Source organism: Anoplopoma fimbria, chromosome 3, assembly GCF_027596085.1.
Source record: "Anoplopoma fimbria isolate UVic2021 breed Golden Eagle Sablefish chromosome 3, Afim_UVic_2022, whole genome shotgun sequence".
NCBI lineage: Eukaryota > Metazoa > Chordata > Actinopteri > Perciformes > Anoplopomatidae > Anoplopoma > Anoplopoma fimbria.
The window spans coordinates 17040919-17064030 of NC_072451.1; the positions used below are offsets into that span (position 1 = coordinate 17040919).

General features: G+C 40.0%; 3 protein-coding genes across 3 annotated transcripts; 1 reads left to right on the top strand and 2 right to left on the bottom strand.

Moving 5' to 3' along the window:
- LOC129112557 (bcl-2-related ovarian killer protein homolog A-like) lies at window positions 1-6556 on the top strand. Its single transcript, XM_054624714.1, has 5 exons — window positions 1-277; window positions 780-1121; window positions 2530-2658; window positions 5446-5609; window positions 6431-6556. Exons 2-5 carry the CDS (start codon window positions 899-901, stop codon window positions 6554-6556), a joined length of 642 nt encoding a protein of 213 aa, XP_054480689.1. The 5' UTR covers window positions 1-277; window positions 780-898.
- A 1919-nt stretch (window positions 6557-8475) lies between these two features.
- Window positions 8476-13023, bottom strand: thap4 (THAP domain containing 4). The gene is made up of 5 exons (XM_054624725.1): window positions 12782-13023; window positions 9561-9714; window positions 9374-9483; window positions 8758-8861; window positions 8476-8601 (listed from the first exon to the last, which is right to left on the bottom strand). Exons 1-5 carry the CDS (start codon window positions 12804-12806, stop codon window positions 8476-8478), a joined length of 519 nt encoding a protein of 172 aa, XP_054480700.1. The 5' UTR covers window positions 12807-13023.
- A 52-nt stretch (window positions 13024-13075) lies between these two features.
- agxtb (alanine--glyoxylate and serine--pyruvate aminotransferase b) lies at window positions 13076-17192 on the bottom strand. The gene is made up of 11 exons (XM_054624701.1): window positions 16857-17192; window positions 16089-16281; window positions 15910-15974; window positions 15436-15536; window positions 15265-15335; window positions 15089-15173; window positions 14885-14983; window positions 14642-14711; window positions 14222-14317; window positions 13822-13950; window positions 13076-13377 (listed from the first exon to the last, which is right to left on the bottom strand). Exons 1-11 carry the CDS (start codon window positions 17106-17108, stop codon window positions 13270-13272), a joined length of 1269 nt encoding a protein of 422 aa, XP_054480676.1. The 5' UTR covers window positions 17109-17192; the 3' UTR covers window positions 13076-13269.
- Window positions 17193-23112: the final 5920 nt, after the last annotated feature.

Consider the following 23112-nt stretch of genomic DNA (forward strand, 5'->3'; position numbering starts at 1 on the left):
GGGGGAACAAGTGGACCGAGCGGAGCATGAGCTCTCCTTTAAATGAATCCAGAGGCAGAACTTCGCTTTAGTGGCTTGCTAATGATCTGAGACAGTTTCTTTTTTGAGAGCAGACGGGCTGAGTTCCCTGTGGCTTTCGGGCTCTTTTGGCAGATGAACTCTACAGAGAGCTGTTCGAAGGGTTTTCTGATTAATTGATAGGAGAAAAAAAAAAAAAAAAAATCACAAATTTTCATATCAGAAGCAGGGACATCTCAATGTGGACACAACGTTGAAGGTAAGCGTGGCTTGTTCTTTCGTTGCAGCAGTCTAATATATAGATGCATCTAGCCTATATTCTAAAATATATCTTAAATATTCTACTCTTTCACAGGTTACTAAATGTTGCACGGAAACAATATGCTTTATGCATTTTTTTTTTATCTCAAATTAACAATTATTTTACCATCTTGTGGTATCAGCTTGGTGTTGCATAATCAAAGAAATGTAGCAATATCTTGACTATCCCACCATGTGACTCAACAACAATAACGCCTCCATCATAATCTTATGTAAGTGTGTGCTGTGATTTAGATTATCAGTGTCTATTTACACCCAAAGTCCTTTTGAATGGAAAGAAAAAAGTATTTAATCACTCAAGATGATAACCTGTTGTTTGCACCAGTTTGTTGATTAGAAGGGTCTTTGTCTCTCACCCTGTGTGACAGAAACATTTCAAGATTAAGGGATGCAAGTCTAACCTCGCTGCCTCTGATTAAGTTTTTTTCTGTCCTCCACAGCTGCCATATTGTCTTGATCTTTAAACTTTGTTCCTCTGGGATTAAGAGAGGATACCCTGAGACACAGCTGATCCCAGGAGGTCAGACGCTCTCTGACCCTGATCCCCCTGCAGAAGGACATGGAGGTCCTACGGAGGTCCTCTGTGTTTGCTGCGGAGGTCCTGGATGTGTTTGACCGATCGTTGACTGAGAAGGAGCTGGTGTCCCAGTCTAAAGCCTTGTGCAGAGACTACATACTGTCCAGACTCAACCAGAATGGACTGGGATGGTCCAAAACTGAACTCCACCTCTCTCCCTCAAATGCAGCGCTCGCTGAGGTGTCTTTGGTGCTTCTCTGTCTTGGTAAGAGCAACCTGACGAACTGTCAAGTCTTACAAAACAGTGAACTGTAAAGTGAGTTAAATAATGGCCATGATTGTTGTTTCCTTGTGTACTTTTATCTACACACTCAGGAGAGGATAGATGAAATAAGATGAATAGGCCACATTGGTTTTTACAAATTTATTTTAACTGGAGCCGAAGTGCATAACACAGCAAACAATGCACAGTCCTTAGACTTGATTTTCAAGTATTTTGGCGGTGTTTTTATAATTTTTTTTATATTATTATATATATATATATTTATACCACGTATAGACAGAAGAGAGATGATCCAGTTAAGGTCTCAGTCAGAGGACATGGTGGTTCATGGTCATGGTTCATGGTGTGTGTGACTTGTTTTAATCTGCTCTGGATGCTTTGTTCTTTCATTTGGGTCTTAAAATACATTTAGTGAAAGACAAAGATGAAATGTGTGCCAGATGTTTTTGATTTATTGAGAATGGGAATTTCAAGAGAATATTTTCCCCATTTCATAATATTATCTATATTTTTTAAATCAGCTTGATCAAGTGGGTCTGAAAAGATACCTCCTTGGTGGATGTATTAACATACAATACAACTAGAGGACCAGGACTAATGTTCAGTTCAAATCATTCAAAGTGTTGGATTTGAGAAAAGGTTGCTAATTCCATGGGTTTTTAAATACTTTTTCAGTTCTCTATTCAGGAATGGAACACGGATTGATAAATTAATCATTTCAAAATAATCAATAAATTCTTTAATATCCACTTCAGCTGGAAGCTGAGAGCTGCCTGCTGTGACGGTGAAATGATCACTGCTCTTGGGTTTAAAAATCAGAGTTGCTAATCTACTTTTAGATGATAGTAGGCTGAAGGCTGAGATGACTCAACAGAGCTGGAAGAGGTTATTGATCATATGAGACCTAAGAAACTAGACCTGACTGATTTCCACATGCTGCACTACATGCTGTACAGTTCAAGCTATGATGAGCTTGGCTCAGACAATGAGTTAAGGATCGTGTGTGTGTGTGTGTGTGTGTGTGTGTGTGTGTGTGTGTGTGTGTGTGTGTGTGTGTGTGTGTGTGTGTGTGTGTGTGTGTGTGTGTGTGTGTGTGTGTGTGTGTGTGTGTGTGTGTGTGTGTGTGTGTGTGTGTGGCTTGAACCAAGTGATTATATCTGGAGGACTTGACTCACTTAACACAGCAGCTAAAGTGCCCAGCGTCTCTTTCAGAAATAAACATTCTTTACTTTAAACATTTGAGTGACCCTCCACCAGCAGAACAGAGTAAACAGTTTGAGCCAGTTGAATGGTTGTACTGTACACCTTTAAATAATTAGTTTAAACTGTGGTCCTCGAAACAGACTTAAATCTTCTCTCTTTCTGTCTGTGCTCTCCCTCTGTTACCTAGGCGACGAGCTGGAGTGTATACAGCCCAGTTTGTACAGGAACGTGGCACGGCAGCTCAACATCTCTGTTGCCATGGAGAACATGGTTTCAGATGCCTTCATCGGTGTGGCAACAGAGATCTTCTCAACAGGTACACGGCTGTTGCTGCTGATTATGTAGCATCCTGTATGCTATAACTAAACCTGTGGTCTTTGGCCGGCATCGGAAGTGATTCACACTTCCACAATGTCTCCCACTACTGATGAAGGCCTTCACTGTCATTAAACAGGTGTGAGTCTGCAGTTTCCAGCAGGCTCTTTTGGCTGAGAGGTTCTTACAGTGAGAGTGAGTAGGTGTGAATCATAAGTAGGTGCAGTGACACTCCCACAGTCACTAAGTTTAGAAAACTAATTAATGTATTGATTTACATTGTATATCAAAGTGTATTGCCTGAATATTAGAACAAATAGATTTTCTTCTACTTTTTTGTCTTTGAATCTAGGCCTAGCAATATCCGCTTCCCCCGCTTCTGCCTGCTCTTGGTCATGAATCAGGTCTCAATGTCATGTTGTAGGTTTTTTTTTTTTTAACTGGACTTGGTATAGCCCTTAAAGTACTTTGTTGTGACCAAGGCTGTTTAGGTCTTTTGGAATTGTTGTTTGCAGACATTGTTGGGCGTTCTAAAACTTTGTGTCCACGCTAACGCGTCACTCTGGGGTCATTGATGTCAGCCTGTCGTTTAGTTGGTATTCCACTTTTGTTGACTAACTGATGGATTGAGATGAAATGTGGTTCAGACATTCATGGTTTTCCCTGAGAGAATGAATCCTCTTGACACTGATCCCCTGACATAACCTCTAGCAACATCATTTCTGGGTTTGTCTTGACAACTTTTTGATGGATTGCTATGAAATTTGTGTCCCGATAGGATCAATTGAAATCCCTTTGGTGATCCCTTATTAGAATAACTTATCCAATACTTTGGTATTAACCTGTAAAACCTTTGACAATGCCAGAAGTCTATTGCAAATTAGCAAATGTTAGCATACTAACACCATGACTAACATGGCAAACGTTATAGCTGCTAAATGTCAGCATGCTGCAGCGTCGATGGTGTGGTTAGTCTTGTTGGAGTCTGGGGTGTGTTTTATTTTGATGAATAATAAAGGTGTGACATGTTCGAGATTTATCACCGCAGTCTGGGAAAGGTGAGGGAAAGTGCAACCAAACTTGCTGTAATTTCTAATGGTTATTGGTCTAATATCAGGGATGTGCTATATAGTAGTGTAAGGTAACGATTATGTCTTTGTAAGTTGAGTCACAGTAACTATACCAAACTTTGATTTTCACTATGCCCACTACCTCCGAAGAGATCTCTGTTTTCCTGTTCATGTCACATTGTCCTGTGTTAACTGTGAATAGATAAAATAACACAGAAAGTAAGTCTGAAATAGTTTCTGGTCAAATCTATGTTCAATCTTGGTCTTGAGAGAGGACTTTTGTCTGTCTGATTACTGTAGATGTTGAACTGTTTGTGCTGGCTCTTGGACTTGTTCAGGTTGCCTTGACAACAGATCTGCTTTGTACACAATTCAAAGCAATACTGCATTATCCAAATAAAAAGAGTGGTATGTCCTCAGTATGAGCCCGTGGGGGAGATTAGATGGTCTGGCCTCAGTGTGATGAGCAACTCAACCTCTTCATGTTTCAAGGGAAGATCAAAAATGGATTTGCTAAATGGAATTTTCTTGCCTGTGTTCTGAATAAACTTGTGCTCATTTGGCGTCACAAGGATGTATTTCTGTAAACGGCGTGGGATTCCTCCTGAAGAATAACAAACTGGTGAACCCAGGCTGCCCCAGCCTTCTGGGACGGGTTGAAACCTGGATATAAATAGAAGAATGCATCCAAGTTTGTTTTTCCCTGCTGCCCGGAATTAGTTTTATAACAACCTATTTAGGTTTCTGTTCTTCGTCATTATGCCTCCAAGTACTTAACATGACCACAAAGGAATGATAAGTCCAGGGAATCTATGTATCATAAGCACATATTTTTTTTTAGAAACGTTTTAGCTGCCATCTGTACTGCGGTCTATCTCAGTAAAATCAACATGACTTGTCTCTCCTCCATCTATCTTCTCCTGCCTCCCACTTCTGTTCCTCGTCTTTCCGCCTCCTCTTCTCCAGCTTTATCCCTGACAATCTTGTCTCTATTCTTGGCCTGCTTCTCAGTAAGGAGTGAGATGTGACGTGCTTTGACAGCTTCCATGGACAGTTATCTCATTTAAGCTTGCCCAGAGCTCGCTCTATCCCACTTATAGCCACAGTCAGACGCTGTAGGTCAGCCATGACAATGTGAGCTGGCCTAAGGCGGCTAATGCCATTAGGCCCTGCTGCATCACTGACGGCTGTTATAACAGTCCCTGCTGCCCTGGAAACTGAACCTAGAAATGGCTGGATGCCATCAATTGTCAGACTGGATTGTTCCACTTGGAAGGAGCTTTATGACTCTGCTTCCTGGTGGTAAATGCAAAATCTTTTTCTGAACTTGTTGACCTCTCCACACTAGAAACTGTGTCAGTGTTCACCCACCTCCAGGGGAAAGCAACACAATCTCACACTCTTTAATTTAGAACTGCTTGCTAAGACATCTTATCAGCTACAGTAACACAAATGCACTGGTTTGTTGACTTAAAGCTGGTATTTACAGTTTATTTCAGTTCAAGGTCCACCGACTGCCCCACACGCTGGGTGCCAGGTCACAGAATATGTGAATATTTACGAGAACAGCAAAAGGAGTTTTTTCTGGAATTGCTGGAGCGTAAAGATCCCATCCAGACATGTTTTAAACAATACATTGATGATGAACATCCATCCATAGATGTAGATAAAGAAGACATGAAACGTAACCAGGTGATGTCTGTTTTTTCTCACTGTAGGTATCACATGGGGTAAGGTGGTATCCATGTTTGCAGTAGCCGGAGCCCTTGCAGTGGATTGTGTCAGACAGGGTCATCCAACCACCGTTCACATCTTAGTGGACAGCCTGGGACAGTTTGTCCGCAAGTTTCTGGTTCATTGGCTGAAGAGACGGGGAGGATGGGTATGTGACGTTTTTATTTTAGTGAACTTTCTCCATATAAACTTACTAAATAACGTTTCTCATGTATCTTTCTTCTCTGATTTCTATATGACTAACGCTTCTGCATGATTAGTATCCCTGAGTTTACAGCAAGAGGGGAAAAAATCTGGAGATTAAAACTTGCAACTTTCTGTTCTTCTACATCACTTCTACCAAAGATACATGACTAATTACTTTATCTTGTTTATGGATGAGAGCTCAGTTTGTGTACGTCAGCTCTGATAATCAGAGTTAGAGGGGAGTTGCATGTAATATGTAAATCACATACTGTTGTTTCCTGTTGGCTGATCTGATGCAAAGATTTGCAGTGGTAATGTTTGACTCTGAGGCCCTCTCTTGGTTAAAAGATAGCAAAAATACATTTTCGGGTGTAGCACTTAACCCCAAAAAATGGGGGAAAGAATAACTTTGGCATAAAGTTTGGTACAGATATTCATGTCCCCCTCAGAGTGAATGCCAAATACTTGGCCATAAACCAAAGTATTGTCAATACCAATACCTTCAAAATTAATGCCATTCTGATCAGCGTCACCTGGACTTTGCGTTTAGAGTTCACAATCAGATGTAAGCATGCTAACACGCTAACTAAGATTGTTAACATTTTAATATTTTACCTGCTAAAGCACTTCCCTGAATCTGTTTTGTGGAAACAAACACTTTTTTCCCTGAAAAGTGCAACTTTTTCATTGAATGATATTTTTATTTGGCATAAAAAACCCATTAAATTCATTTTTTTATGTTTCATTGTAGTCTAATTTAAAATATCACTCTCCTTGTATCAGGCGGAGATCACAAAATGTGTGTTGAAGAAGGATCTGACCCCTGAGCACCACTGGCTGTCGTCCGTCATAGAGTCCCTGAAGTATTTCCTCACTACAGTGTACGTCTACATCATGAAGGAGCAATGAATGAGCACACACTGAGGGCACTGGAGTCCTCATCAATGAATGATATGAGATTATATCTCAGACTTGTCAATAATAATAATGGATGGAGTGGAAATGGTCGCTGTGCCTGCCAGCGCTGAATGGCCATCAACAAATGTTTCATCAGCATCGTGTTTGTGTCATCTCAGTGTCGGATAAGTGATTACCTTCATCCAAAGAGTAGTCACTGTGATATTTAAGAGCATAAATGCCATGAAACAAGTCTGTGTCACTCCACCTCCTCTACATACTGGGGCACTGCTTACACCGGTGCAGAAAAGCTGGCTTTGTAGCTGTAATGTGTGTGATGGTGTTCAGGTTGCACTCCTCAGAGAAACTGTTCGATGCTTTGATTTGATGTTCGTCTCGGTAAATGAAAGAGAAAGCCACGTTTGTAATACAAATTGACACTCAGCTGGCTGGGTCTGGTGAGTTCTCAGAGTCTGAAAAGGACTGTCATCACATGGTGATGTGAAGGTGTTTCAACTGCTTGATTAACACTATTACGTCACCATGACAGCACAAGCAGTGTCTCTTCCCGAATACGATGAAACTTTCTGCTGCAATTTTAGACACCATTGACCAAGAAATGGTGGGTCTTATTTTTGGCCAAAGAAGAACGGTGCTAAAACGAATCCATATTAGTTGGTGAAATTGAAATCCTTTTTGTAAATCTGTAAATATTCTTATCCATATTTGTTTTATATTTTTTATTTTGATTATGACTTTAACAATTGAAGCCACTACAGTATAAAGACAACAACTCTTCGGGATGATGGTGTGATATGTTTGATGGTTGTCACTTTCACAGTGTTAATTTATAAATGTGTGTCTGAACGTTTTTTTTGTAATCCATAATAAACCTAAAATCTTCACGTGAATTTATTGTGTTGATTCTTTTATGATACTTAATCCCACTGATCTGACACGGGGGCTTAAAGCGGATTCTTTGTTGCATGTCATAGCCAACATCTTCCCCCTCATTCAGAATCCTAGAGTTGATGTTATAACACTGTGATGCAGAAAAGCATCAGTAACATAAGTCATGTTTAAAACGTATACATAAATCTATAGGGACAGAACAGGAAGCTTAAACATTAAGACTAAAATGAATGAAGACAAAGTTGAACAAAAATAGCTGAAATAAATTACATTTTTCTTTTTACAGCCGGTATAAGTACATCTACTTGTTTATGAACCTGTCTACTAAAAGACAAATCAATCTTGGACATCCTGCTGAGACACGTTATGAAAACCTTGAAACACCCAGTACAACAACAACTCTGAATTTCACACTCAAACACTGTTCATTGACCCCAGTAATACAGCAGTTGATTGAGCCCTCAATCTTAAAATAGTGCAATAAAATAGAGATAAGGACAATTTTCTTAACATTAAGTCATCAGTGCTTTATAAGCTTTACAGCTCCAAGAAGAAATATCCAGACAATAAATATTAAGATAAGGCAAGCACCCATACTAAAGCAAAGCCCTAAAATGTAAAGGTTCGCTGTGGAGTTTTAGACCAGTAGTAGTAGTTTCACTCTATTCCTTTGACTAACAGGTGGTGGTAAAATGCCAAGACATATAGAAATATGCAAGCAAAGGCAGAGAAGAAGTTTGCTAGTAAACATGGATGTGAACAATCACCTTTTGGAGAGTAAAGCTGAACGTAAACATTATGTTTGTTTACACAAAACTCCACAGGGCCCTTTAACTTTTGAATTTGACAGTAACATTAACTCTACATTTGTGGTGCCTTAAACAACACACATTTATTACTGTATGTATTGTATTAATGTACGCCATAACTCAAACGTTTATATGATTATCAGACTAAACCCTGATTATTGATCGTGTCAGCTTATTTGGTCAACATTTATCTTTCCTGACCGAAGTGCTTCAAGTAAAAGAAGCCTGCCGACGGTAGGTGATGTGCAAGTGCTGCATCAGTGGTTGGTTGTCTGTTGCCATGGAAACTGTCTGCTCCAGCCTCCCATCTGGTCGGAGCTGAATCACTCTAGAAATCTGAGAGATGGAAGAGAACACGCAAGGTCACCAACACAAAAAGAGCAAAAAATATATTTCATTGATTAAAATAAGTATGTGGGCAGAATTGTAACACTGATTTCATTTTTTTTATATCAAAAATGAGTGCATGATGCATTATAACGTTAGTTTTACCTTTTGTACATGCGGCTCTCTGGCAAAAGAGATTCTTGCCATCGCCTGGCTCTGCAGGTTCAGCTGCTGCTGTGTCAGCTCTCCCTCCTCAATCTCCACCAGACCTGCACACAAAGACACACTGGTCTCAAAACATAAATGGGAAGTGTGTGTGTATTTGTGTAGACAAGACAGTTAGCCATTAAAAAACGTTTATACCCAATTTAATACCAATTTAGTTTTATACCGATTATCTATATCTTTTCATAGGAATAAGTTCTTAATTTTACATCGGAAATTGTACTGTACATTTTTGAGAATAATGTATTACCTAATGCAAAATGAAAAACAGCAAAGAAATGAGACGAACAAACATAGAGAGGTGTGTAATTGCCAATTCATGTTTCTGCATCATGTCTGGAATATCACTATGGCCCTGAATCACATCTAATATAATGCATGCCGACTTCAAATGTGAGATACATTTCGTATATCCAAGTTAAGCGGCTGTTTCCCTCAAAGAACTCCCAGCTTCTCCACATCTGGAATGTTCCTTTCAAAATGACCAAATAACAGCAGGAGCCTGGTCAGCAGAAACGAGGGTAGTTACATACACGGTATGTGTGTATGTAACTACCTGAGTTCTGTGCGATGATGAACGCCACTCTGTTGGATCCTGGCTGCATCCGGATGAAGCCACACTCCCTGTGAAGAGGCTTCTTGGTCTCTGCATGGAAGGCATTGAACCTGTCAGACACAGTAACAGCAAGGAATCAACTGAAGATTGATGATGCAATTTTCCCACTGATCACAAATTCACCTACATGAAGTTGATGACTGGTTGTCCCACGTGGCTGAAGGTCAGTGTCTCTGTGTAGCGGAAAGGTTTAATGGTAGGAAAACAGCCCTCTCCAGGTTCATCTGACTCCCAGGTACCCAGCAGCCAGTCTAGATGGAGGATGGCTGGGTTCAACTCCGCTGATGGTAAAACACACAAACAGTTTATGCTGCACTGTCATGAAAACAGAGGAAAGGAATTTAATATGAGGCGATTAGGGCTGTAAAGTCCTAGTCGACTGGTCGACTTATTGGTCGATACGTTCTGGGTCGACCAAAATTCTGATTGGTCGATTTTTTGCCGTGTTAATTTCATAAAGTCGTCATCAGGAGGAAAGTACCAAGTGCTAATGGGGGTGTTTTCAGAGCCCTGTTTCACAGAAAACAGCCTGTCTTCAGAGAACACCCCCCTTGTTTTCACTATTTTGGATTAGCCCAACCCACTAGAGACAGGTAGATTGAAGAAGGTCCATGTTATTCAACGTCCGGTGGTTTAATTGCTGAATATTTATTTTTATTTTGAGCGTTTCATTTAAGTTTCATTTGAGTCCTCCTCCTCTACCATCCATGTCAAAGACATCGGCAGTGTGGCAGAATATTTCCAAAATAAATGGCGGGAAAAAAGTCGAATGTAAAATTTGCAAACAACAGTTTGCATATCACAGCTCGACTACAAACATGGCGTATCATCTAAAAACGGTAATATTTCAATATTATAGCCTATTAATATCATATTAAACATATTTCAATATTTTAGTCTAATAATCGTTTATTCGTTTTATAACTGCAGGCGCACCCGCCCGCAAAAACGGCAGGATCCCTCCGATACACCCAGACCACACTAATGCGCAATTGCGCCGTGCCCACTGTTTGTAGGCTATTGTTTTGAGCCTTTGCTTTATTTTTGGTACATGATCTGGGATGTTTAATAAAGATAATTTCCCCTGAATTGCCTTTTGTGTTTAATTGCCTTCTTGTGCTGATATCAGTATATATTTTCGGTAATCATGGGCTATTATATTGCGCAGATGCACGTGATGCCCCCCCCCCCCCCCCCCATTAGTCGATTTTTAGTCGAAATTTCAGGGTTTCAGTCGACCAAGAATTTCTTTGGTTGATTACAGCCCTAGAGGCGATGATGGGTGATATAGCACAAACTTGATTTGATTCGAATACACTGATATTACTCAACATTAACAGGAAGTTTGAATGTTGTGTTAAATAAAAGATAATATTATATAATTTGGAATAAACAATGGTCAAAATAAATATATATCTTTAATCATGTGACAAAAAAATGTATGAGTCAACTGACTTGACAATTAATATGAGTTTAAAAGTGGACAATGGGGAACTTTTTAATTTAAAAGCATTTCTCTCAATTAACCAATAGGTGTTATTCATAACATTAGCAATGACTCTGTTATAGTCCAATGAGTCATGACAGTGAGTCAGCACACAGAATACCAGGACCTTGAAACTGAAGCAGCTAAATGGAGCTAAGCCCATTTAATTTGATAATTGGAATGCTTTTTCCAACTGTGACAGGTCAAAAAAAAGTCTTCAGTTGAAAAAAGCTTATTCTCTTAAATATGTATATATAACCTGTATTTGATCAGGTGATCTCATAGCGATCAAGACATATTTTGCAAGAGAGAGCTGAGTACAAACATAGCCAGACAAAACAGGACAGGTATAATCTAAGAAGCTGGCCACCTCAAAAGGACACTTTGATGCACATCTGCCCATTCTGGGAGAAGAGTCCCTTTTCATTTTTCTCTCCCTGAGGTTTCTTCCTTGTTTCCCCATTAAAGTTTTTTCAGGGGGAGTTTTTCCTTTTCCGTTGCCATGGTCCAAGGACAGAGGATGCCGTATGTTGTACAGCTTGTAAATCCTTCTGAGGCAAAATTTGTTCATTTAATTGAATGAAAGAAAATACAAAATCACACATCTTTATGTTTTTCTCCCCAAAGTTGTTTTATTATCATATTTAGTAATCTAGTCTTTTCTTTAATTTAATTTAAATTGATTTGATTGTATTCTGAATAAAGTGTAACTGAACATATCACAGTCATCAGAGTTATTCACTTTTATGATAAGCAGTTTGTGTTGCATGAAATGTGATATAGAAATCAAGTTCATTATTATCATTAATTTCCTTATTATCAAAAAATTGCCTCAGGATTAAATAACTTATTCTCAGGATTAAATAACTTATTAAATAACTGGATCTTTAGTAGGATTTGTGTGGAATATTCAAATTGCAGAAAAAAACACCTTGAATAGAGACCATGTTGTCAACCTTTGACCACTTCTGAGTGATCAAATAGTATTCTGTGCTGATTCAGTTTTGGGTGTCACATCTTTATTTTGATCTGCTCAGCCAAGATTGTATCACTCCAGATTTATTTTAGTGCCAAGTGTGTTTACAGCTGTCCAACCCCCATGGGGAGGCCATATTATTAATGTTGTTGTGGCTTGTAATTCTCAAAATAAAGAAAATAAACTGTGCGTTAATGCTTCATATTTGTCACTTCGGCATACATAAATGGGATGGTGAATCGAGGCAAGGGAGGGTTTAAATGAAATTGCTCCATGGTTGCCTCTCTCTACTTGGGACAGTGGGTGGCAGTAACGTCACGGTTTGGTCGACATTTTGCAGAAACCAGAAGAAGACGTCTCTGCATGTAAATAGGAAGGTGACTGTTTTTCATCGCACTCAGATAAACATAAAAAAACTGTGCAAACAAGCCGCAGTTATCACGGCCACATTTCAGTATCGATTAGCTGATCACAAACATAAGCAGCATTCTCTAACATTCAAAAGTCATAACATGCGGTAGTTGCAATTTGTCTTGCCATCAGGGCACTAACGTTAGCACAGTTACTTTCGTTTTCAAAGTTGGCTCAAAAATGGCAAGCGTTTTCAAACTATCTGCATGTTAATTCCAGAAAGGCAGACTAAGCTAATACACCTGGGAAAAGCTTGCCATAGATTTCAACGGGAGGCTTCAGTTGGATGTAAAAACGTGTGTATAATGAGAACATACTACACATTTGCACATTGATCCCTTCAGTAAATGATTAAGCCAAAAGCTACTACATGCTTTATGAGTGACGTCGGCATAAATTAACTAAATTAACGACATTGTAGCTAGAACATTTGACATTGATTAACCTTTCATTTAAAATGTAACCATCATCCTACCTGTGTGATTGACTGGACACGCCATTAATAAACCAAACTGCAGGCAAGCGAGGATAAAAGCGTCTGCTAAATGACTGTAATGTAATTAATACATTAAATCAAACCGAGCTACAAGATGAAATGCCACTAAATGAATAGTTCAGCTGCGTCAGTGTAATATGACGTAGATCTATATACGACCATCACGATAGGGAATCTTGGGAAATGTAGTTCAGACACATTTATACACATTTATAGAATTTTTGAGCTATTTCTCAAATTCTTTCTTACAATTTTCACACATTGAGGCAGGAGGAGTGTTTGATAAATTAAAGCACACTTTATTGACATCTTTCAGTAGCCTCAGCATGGACCATAGATAATATCTGTTCCTTAATTTCAAAACTATCCTACTTATCCCAGATATCCATCATGTGGGGACACTGAATATTTACTTTTTTATTCCCTAATGAATGAGCACAGATCGAGTGGCCATGGAATCGGGTCTCTTAAACCTTGCTCTTTTTGCAGTTCTTGAGAGCATCTGCCAGGGCATGCAGTGCCATGTCAGCATTAGTCTTCTCGCAGTTGTATCCCATCAATCCGATCCTCATCACCTAATGAAAAAAGAGTGGGAGAGTACAGTACATCAGAGCCAGCATCGACTGGGCGGCAAGATGCAGAAAGATGTTTAGACACCACAACAATGACATGGCTCTTGCTAATTTGATGTCTGGTTTAATTAGTACATTTTAGACAAGATGTGAAATGATGTCTATATTTTTAGTGCATTTAAATCAAGATGTGAGTTGGTATTGAGGCAATGAAGATGACAATTATTCCTTATGGCAACACATTATTCTATCCAGGACTATTTCTCTTTGTTCAGTGTTTATTTTAGGGGAAATTATTTCATTTAAAAAAAATAACCTTCTGCTGTAAAGATGCTGAGACCAATGGCAACATCTAGAATAGCTACCATAACGATCTGCTGATGACCATGACCACAAAGTTAAAGCCATAGTTTGTCTACTGTACAGAGCGGAATAGCATAAACCAACCATGCCAATGGAAGGGCCTAGGCCTCCGGTCATCTCCATCTGGTGGTGTTTCATGATGTAGGCCAGCAACTCCCTCCAGTTGTAGCCCTCAGGAATGGCGATGGTGGTGACAGAGGGAAGCCTTAAGTCCTGCAGGACATGTCAAAGTTAGTGGTCACAACAGGGCAACATAGTGCTGTCATAATAACTCTGATGGCTTCTAGTGCAACACAAACACTTCTGTTTCAAACAGATATTATATATACAGGGCTAAAGTCAGTAATGCTGATTATTTTTATGTCAAATGTAAATTCTTGTTCAGTGTTGTTTATTCTTTTTGTTTTATCTCCTTGCAGATACGCTCTTTGTTGTCCTGCTGCACAAAACGTCCAGCCTGCGGTTTGTTTGGTGTCCACCTTACCCGTTCAGGGATGAAGAGCTTGAGGCCCAAATCCTCCAGTCCTCTGTACAGGTAGGATGCCACCTCCCTGTGTTTCTTCCAGGACTCCTCCAGCCCCTAGAGGGAGACAAAGATTGGCAGAGTTATGTGAGAATCACACAAGAATTTAGAAGGGGACTATGGCAATACTGCCAAGTCAAAACTACTGCACTATGAGAGGCATATTCAAAGAGCTATCTCCATTTTCTAGCATAATAAAAACACTGCTTCTTCCGACTTGAGATGTAATGATGTGTTGGACAATGAAGTTGTTATATTGCTGCCAATAAAAATGATCAGCATAATTAAGCACGGCCCACAATTTGTATGTTTTAGTATCTCGACAAGTTGGGAGTTTATTTAAATAACATAACTACAAAATGTGTCGAAATTTTCTTTTACCTTCTCAGCAACAATTGCCAGACCCTCTCTCAGGGCGAAGAATCCAGACACTGGACCGGTGTGGTGGTACCTATAACCAACAATGACACCCCAAAAGTTCAAAATGTATAATTATAACATTTTTAATAATAGTGATAAACAATCTAAAACCAATTTTTTTGTTATCTCCCATTCGAGTTAAAAATATGGTTAATGTGGTATGATGAGATTAAGGATGTAACCAGTTGGGTGTATTGGACTTACAGTCTTGCTGGTTGGCCATCACAACCCCAGTAGTTCGACAAATGCGTCATATCAAAGAGGTAGGATACTGGCTTTGTTTTCCGGTTAAACATCTTGTGGCTGTGAGGGGTTACAGAGAGTCAAACAGATGCTTGCTTGGTGTCCTTTTTATGTTACACTTTAGGACTCATACATGAAAATATGCTTGCAAAGGTCCGTCCTCACCATGCTCTCTCATTGAAGGAAATGGGTGCTGTGCCAGGAGGCGCATTCAGAGCCTTCTGAGAACCACTGTAGAGGATGTCGATATCTAGGAGCACAATGAAAGACAGGTGAGATCACACAAGCAAGCACATGGTAGCTTGTAACAGAATTAAATCCATTGTTTATCATTGCCTTACTTTGTTTGTCCATGAAAATTGGCGTTGCACCAAGAGATGCAACCGTGTCAACCAGGAAGAGGCAGTTATGTCTGCAGGAGATATGACAACAGTGAGAAATATGACATGATATTTGGAGGTCACATAAAACCGTTTTGTATGTAATGTTTTAGGCCACATTAGGAAGCTCACTTTCTGCAGATATCTCCAATGCCGTCTACTGGGTGACAGAGGCCAGCGGAAGACTCTCCATGTGTGAGGAAAAACAGGACAGGCTTGTGTTTTTCTACAGCCTAGAGAAAATGGTAAAAAAAACAAAAACAAGATAAGATAAGATAAGATAAGATAATCCTTTATTAGTCCCGCAGCGGGGAAATTTGCAGACTTACAACAGCGTAGAGTAAAGTGCACACAAGAGACATAGTAGAAGAAGACAAGCTAAGAATAAAAAAATAAAGAAATAAAAAATAAAAATAAAATAAAACAAGTATTATAAATAAGCAATAAAAAACAGTAGAAAAAAACAACAATAACTGAAATATTATATTTACAGACAGAGAAAAAAAACAACAACTACTACAACAAGTGTTTAATCTCAAATGTGGGCTAATAGAATGTTTTGTAGCTTTAGTAAGTGATGGGCTGCCTCAGATACACTGTGCCTACCTGTTCAATTTCCTTATTGCTGAAATATCCTCCAGGTGCTTTTACCATTCTATGTACATTGGCACCTACAGACAGACAGACGGACATAGAGAGAGAATAAACAATCAGTGTAAATGCAGTCGTGTATCTTCTTTGGAGACCCAATGGATGAGTGCGTAAAACCGTGCGTAAAGACGTACCCATTCTTTCGGCAATTTCTGCAACGCGCTCTCCCCAGATTCCGTTAATGGCAACGAGCACGCTCTCTCCGGGCTCCACCGTGTTGAACACTGCACACTCCATGGCCGCGTGCCCGGAGCCACTCATAGCTATGGTCATGTTGTTCTCTGTCTGAAAGATGTACTGGATCCCTCGCTTGATGTCATTCATGATCTAAGAAACACAATGTTTAGCCTAATCTGTCACGGTATTGTCGCCAATTACTTTCAGTGATTTGAGTAAGTGGGCACAATATGCGCAATTACGCACAACTACTAGTTCTTGATCCCATGCAAATATTTATTTGTTCTATTTGTAATGAGATCTGGGGAAAAAAATGGAAAATGTAATTGTCAACATGAAATATTGGTGTACCACAACATACTTTCAAATTGAATTTGGTCTGATAAAACCGACATTTCAGTGTTGAAAACATATTCAACCAATTATACTCTACCGGATGAGAATACCACAATGTTAAATGTGTCAATAAAATAAGCCTAATAATTCGGTTTTCCAAATATTTTGACCCAAACCACGTCTTTTCCTAAACCTATGGGGATTTCTAAAAGAAAACCATGGAGGAAAACTTCTCCAATGTCCACAAAACGCACCCGCGACTCAACATTGTACTCAAGTTCAGCATTGAGTAAACCTGCTCATTCTCACCTTAAAGCAGGCCTGATTGTGAATTGATTATATACTATAACTTAGTCTTTCAGAGTTCGAGGATCAATCAAAGCGTTTACCTCATACATTTCTGGATGCAGGTGACCAATTATCGGCCTGGCCTGTGCAGATAAGATACGTGGAGGAACGTTTGAGGGTCCCGGTCCGAACAGGTAACGCAGTGGAGCTTCCAACGGCCGGAGCATGCATGCTGGCGGCGGGATGGTGACGGAGGACATGGAGCGGTCCAGCCGCTGGAGAAGAGGACTGTCGAGGGCTGCTGCTGCCTGCTGGGCGAGCAGCGCGCTCCGGCTGAACAAAGCCCGCTGCATCACGGGTGGTCTGGTAGTTCCTGAGAAGCCTGCACTGAGTGGGATCACCACCGACAGACGGAGTGACTGAACCTGACTGTGAGTTTTTGGTGAATATTTATAAACAAACAGGTCTTTGACCTGTTGGCCACGGGGCGGTGTGCCTCACGACCAACCCTGCCCTTGACTTCAGGGCTGGTAATAAAGGACACAATGGCAAAACAAGTATTAGGCCTAGTATAAGAAATAAAGAAGTTTTATTTTATTTTGGATAAAAGCGTCTGCTAAATGACTGTGATGTAATGCAATGTAATATATGATTTGTGTTTTTTTTTAACTTATGAAAATAGCACTAACAATTAACCTTCAAAACTAGAAATAATTTAAATATCTTGAGCAGATAGTCCTTTTACCCATTTGGCAGAGACTGTATGTGGAAATATACGATACAAATAACGGTTCATTATTTTGTTATCCAGCCAAAAAAGGTACACACTTCAAATGTCAATTGTGTGTGTAAGATATTTAAAATCTTTTCCCAGATCAGTGTTTGATTTTTAGGAAAAGTCAGGCCAACACATAGACTCATTGGTGTTGGAACTTTTGTTACAGTTTGGATCCACCACTGATTTTGTGAGTCATTGATGGATTGGATTCACAGCACTTGACCCTTACATAATAGTGAAGACAGCTTTGAACCGGAGGACAGCTTTGAACCGGTTCAGGTCCGTTGGCAGGTGGCTTGTTGATTTTGTGTGTCCCTCCAGTCACAGCAGCATTGGGTTTGTAAAGAGGAGTCTCCTCTCAGAGAGCCAATCGGCTCTCTGAGAGGAGGTAAAAAGGGCAGGCACACACACACCCTACCACCAATACACACATCGAAACCCACCACAGCAAATGGCTCAATCATTTTTCTATTGTGCATAAGTTCCTTGTAAAGTAAGCTTTTATAGAACTTTTGTGATATCAGATTGTGTTCTGTTTGTTGTGTTTCAGATGTTTTTAAAATGAAATGGTTTTTTTTAAATTTTCACACAATGGGCTCAAACGTTTTCACCCACACAGGTTAGGTTATTATATTATTTATTTAGTTATTAATTGTTTAGAAATACAGATTGTGTCAAGCTCCAGTTGAGACTGGTGACAGCTCACACTGGATGTCAGAGTGGATCTTTAGTAGGATTTGTGTGGAATATTCAAATTGCAGAAAAAAACACCTTGAATAGAGACCATGTTGTCAACCTTTGACCACTTATGAGTGATCAAATAGTATTCTGTGCTGATTCAGTTTTGGGTGTCACATCTTTATTTTGATCTGCTCAGCCAAGATTGTATCACTCCAGATTTATTTTAGTGCCAAGTGTGTTTACAGCTGTCCAACCCCCATGGGGAGGCCATATTATTAATGTTGTTGTGGCTTGTAATTCTCAAAACAAAACATAGCAGGGAAGAGGGAGCAGAAGTAATTTTCAACTCTCAATAATGTCCTCTGAGAGAGGTGTGAATTATTTTTGGTCACCAAATAAGTTTTATTCTCAAACTGACACCACACAACACTTTATAGTGTAAACATTAACATCTGCCAAGTGTTCTATGAATACAGGAAAAGTTATTAAGTATGGAAGTACAAGAAATCATTGAAATCATGTTTTTAGGGATGTTACAGATTGAAAGAAGTCAAAATGAGGCTTAAAATCCAAACCATCCAGGTCAAACATTTACATTAACAAATATAGATCCAGATCAAGGGTTAATTTGCTTTATTTGATTAAAAGGCCAAGTTTTGTTCCATAAATTTAAAATATCATTTTTACTCTTTGCCTTTTGTCAGTAACTGAGTAGAATATCTATATTGCAGCCATTTCTAACTGCTGTGTCTCAGCTAGCAGGATCACCAGAAGGTGCCCCTCTTTGAGTCCGGCTGGGTAAATAATTATACCAGTGGTAAATAAATGGGACTCGCTGTTATCCTCATTCTGGCCTTTGCACTGGACTGAACACTCGATATCTACCCAAACAGAGCAGGAGGAGGGGAGGGACAGAATTCATCTCCGGAGGGCGTCATAAAACTGTCTGTCAATAGTGATCTTAGAGTCACACCGTTAAAGTTCAAACTTCAAAATGGCGATGTTATGTACAAGGTCATGGACAATTGAACCAATCTTGCACTAATTTAAATGACAGAATTATACTTTTATTTTGAATTTAAATCTGGATTTCCTCAAATGTAAAAAAGAAGTGGAATTTAAATAATCCTATAACATCTTGTTTTTTACAGATATAATGCTTACTTATATTAAACACTAAATATTATGTGGTATGAAAGTCTTCATACTTTGTAGTAATCATTTAACCAATTAGTAAACGTTTGACAGGTTGTCACTATAGATGTTTTAGAAAAGGGCAATGTGTATGGATTATCATTCTGGATTATGATGAAATTTAAAGATACTGGGAGGAACTTTTAACTGGTTATGAAACAGTCTCAATTTAATACTGATGCCTCTACATGAAGAGAAGATGGGCTATTTCTTTGGATCTTCTATCTTAATGCTTGTCATCGGTGCACCAAGGTCCAATACTTAGCAAAATCAGATGAAACCTTGCAGGTTTTATGAGAAATTCCAGGTCCAATGGTAGAACCAGCACCAGGACTGAGCTTGTTACGGAATGTGGTGTGGACCCAAAAAGCAGAACGACCAGGAGACGGATACAGTTCTGGCGCTTTATTTAAAGCAGAGAACTCAGCATACAGACAGGCAGGATAAGACTCACAGAGGGAAACAGGCAGGGGATCAGGCAGACAAAAATCAGAGGAAGCGGAGGTTAAACTCAGGGTCGGGGACAGAAGGCTGAGTCGTTGACCGGGGCACAGGCAAGGCAGGTAAGTCCAGACAGGCAGGCAGGCAGGGTCGGCAAAGGGAAATCAGTCCGGGGGATAACGCTGGAAGGTCTGGCATAATGCGGAGTACGATCTGGCCGTGAGTGTGTGTGAGACTGGTGTTTAAATACTGCAGAGTTGATGAGTAGATATAAGGCAGGTGTGTGGCTTGGAGCAGGTGAGTATGCTTGTGCTGATGAGGTGAGTGAGGGAAGAGTGTGGTGAGAGAGTGGGAGGGGTGACACACCCACCTCACAGACACACACACACACACACACACACACACACACACACACACACACACACACACACACACACACACACACACACACACAGAGATAACCAAACAAGGGAGCACAGGAGACACAAGGGCAAGGGAAAACACATGAAACACAAGGAATAAACAGAGACATGGCCATGGTCATGACAGTGCTGGTAGACAGTCAGACCCTGCTGCTGTAAAATTTTAGTTTTTTTAAAGGGAATGTGCTTGGAAACACAACTACTTTTGTCCACAGGGACCGGCAAAATCAATGCAGAATTAAAGTTTCAAGATCTCAAATAAACACCCACAATGTTGTGTTGAAATGAATTATTTATTTATGAAGTATTGAATGTTTTATATAAAAAAAATCAGATATAGCAGCAAAAAACTTGGCTATTTGTTTTGTTAAGATTTAGTCGAGTAATGTTGTCTTTAGCAGAGAATGAAGTCCCCACTATTCTGTGTATATTATATTTCCAGTGTCTTTGTGCTTTGTTTACGTAGCCGACCAGCCACGCGTCCCTTTCAGTGCATGTGAGCGTGCCCCACTGGCTAGCTCATTGTTGCTGCTCTGTACTGTTATAACTAGTTATAGAGTATCTTAAGCACTGCTCTTACAACATGGTTACAGCTGGCCATCCTGACCAACAGTGTTATCACTGGAGCTAGCAGTCACCCTCCAGTTCCCCCCACAGGTAAACACTGTTATCTCTGTCAGCACTGTTGCCATTGTTTAGAATGTTAGCGCTGTTTGCTTCGTTGACGTTAGACCAGATGATGCTTTTGGAGTTATTAGATATTCTCTGAATTTCGAATTAATCACATTTACATTTTCCTTGGTAGGAGAACTCTAACTTCTACAATACTGATACGATACAAGTCTCAGTGAAGAATATTCATCTGGCTAAACACCTTAGCACCCCTGGGAAAATATCCAGATGTCCACTTACTCCCTTGTTCCAGAAAAGCTAACGTTTATTTTCCAGTTAGTATCCGATCTGCTGACACTGTTTCCGCTTATAAATCCTGACTCATTTTTATGGACTTGCCTTTCTCGGTTGACAAGTAGTCTTATATATTTATTTACTTATTTCATTTTAAATATAGCTCGGTTGTGTAACCACTTGAGTTTAAGTTCATTTTAAAGGTTTCACCTGTCCTACCTTATATGCTTTTGAATGATTGATGATACATCTGTTACATCTGTTTTTATTTCTTGATATTTGATCTGCTGTCTATGGAAAGCACTTTGTGCTCCCAGCTTGAAAATTGCTATGCTGATAAAACTAAAACTATTATTATTATTATTATTATTATTATTATTATTATTATTATTATTATTATTATTATTAACTAGCCTAATAACGTAGGGTTTATGCAGTTACATATTGTGCTTTAGTAATTCAAACTCCCTAACAAATTTACAGTTAAATGACCACAAAACCAATTGACCCACAAAGAACCTGGAGCGTTTGGACCTCTGGGGATATCAGGACATAGTCTGTAAGAAGCCCCTAAATGCAGCTCAGTATATTTGTCTCTCTAAGGTTTATTGTGCTCCATCACTGGGCCTCTCCCTCTGTTGTGTCTCTGAGTTGCATCGCTCTGCTTCATGGCTGCATGCTGCTGCTGCTGCTGCTGCTGATGATGATGATGCTGTTGCTGATGTCATCACCGCCTCCCTGCATCCCTGGTACAGCAGAACCGCCATTTTCCCTAGTTTCAGACTGACTGACGGACCCGCACCCATCCTCCTGTTTATCCATCCGGCTCTTCGCTCCTCCTCCTCCCTCCTCCTCCTCCTCCTCCTCTCTCTCAGCAGTCTCTGATTGACGCACCTCTGCGTTCATCACCCTCCAGCCCACCCAGCGCAGCCGCTGCTGAAGCTGAGGCTGACTCTCCTCTGGTTCCCCGGCGGATTCTCCATGTATGGATGCGCAAACGAAAGGGATGCTGTAGGCTGACCAAACACAGAGAGACAGACGAAAAAAAACAACAATACAGGCTGCTGAGGAGATTCAAGAAGGAGGTACACCGGAGGATCCGGGCGCTGTCTTGAATGGGCAGAGGACTCACCCCCTGCGATCGTCGAGTCTGAGTCGCTGAGGTAAGAAACAGCTCCTCGGAGATGTTTTCCACTGCACATCATCTGTACTGATGGATGTCGCGCCTCAATGAGGACAGCATGCCTGCGTGTTTTGTGATTTCGAGGCCCTTTGTACATGTGAGGCGGTGAATAAGGACGCTGCGTCAGGGTGTTCGATTCCGCCGATGACAACAATTGTCTTTAAATATATAAGTATGTCAACCTTTAAAGAAAAGACGCTCCGACTCGATTACATATAAATGATCTCGCTAATTCTGTAAATGTAATGTCGGCTCTCATGATGTGTGCTGAGCTCCTCTCTGACGCAGCGTTAGATGATTTGGTGTTTGTGTGCCCGTTTGTGTTTACGCGGCCTGTGTTTGAGGTGCGGCAGGCAAGGCAAGATGGAGGAGACAATATTTACATGGCTTATTCATCTGTACGGTAAAATGTCTTCTCAAATGTTCTGAGGATGTTTGTCATCCACATTTAGCTTTTAGTCTTAATATATAATGGCTTATTATAAAGATGTTAAGGGGGAATTGTCTTTTCCATCGATTGAGGCAGAGAAGATGGATGTGCGCGGCGCTGCCCTGAAAGCAATTATAGGCTACCGTTAAAATCACCCTCAATGATCTGGTCATTAACAGAGCAAAAGATGAAAGCCATCATTAAGGTTTTTAACGATAAAACAACAGCAGTACGATTATTGTTGTAAAGATGCTGTAAAAACACTACAGCTGAGTCTACACATTCAGGAATGTATGTTGTTTTCTTTGGGGGTGAAGCATTG

What these genes read in the sequence shown, in the direction of transcription:
- LOC129112557 (XM_054624714.1), top strand. Translation starts at nt 899, where the DNA reads ATGGAGGTCCTACGGAGGTCCTCTGTGTTTGCTGCGGAGGTCCTGGAT. An exon ending in TTTGGTGCTTCTCTGTCTTG is followed by an intron (nt 1,122 to 2,529) that starts GTAAGAGCAACC and finishes TCTGTTACCTAG; the next exon opens with GCGACGAGCTGGAGTGTATA. An exon ending in TGAAGAGACGGGGAGGATGG is followed by an intron (nt 5,610 to 6,430) that starts GTATGTGACGTT and finishes TCCTTGTATCAG; the next exon opens with GCGGAGATCACAAAATGTGT.
- thap4 (XM_054624725.1), bottom strand. Translation starts at nt 12,806, where the DNA reads ATGGCGTGTCCAGTCAATCACACAG. An exon ending in GTGTCCAGTCAATCACACAG is followed by an intron (nt 9,715 to 12,781) that starts GTAGGATGATGG and finishes TTTTACCATCAG; the next exon opens with CGGAGTTGAACCCAGCCATC. An exon ending in CAACCAGTCATCAACTTCAT is followed by an intron (nt 9,484 to 9,560) that starts GTAGGTGAATTT and finishes TGTGTCTGACAG; the next exon opens with GTTCAATGCCTTCCATGCAG.
- agxtb (XM_054624701.1), bottom strand. Translation starts at nt 17,108, where the DNA reads ATGCAGCGGGCTTTGTTCAGCCGGAGCGCGCTGCTCGCCCAGCAGGCA. An exon ending in TGCATCCAGAAATGTATGAG is followed by an intron (nt 16,282 to 16,856) that starts GTAAACGCTTTG and finishes TGTGTTTCTTAG; the next exon opens with ATCATGAATGACATCAAGCG. An exon ending in TAGGCCCTTCCATTGGCATG is followed by an intron (nt 13,378 to 13,821) that starts GTTGGTTTATGC and finishes TTTTTTCATTAG; the next exon opens with GTGATGAGGATCGGATTGAT.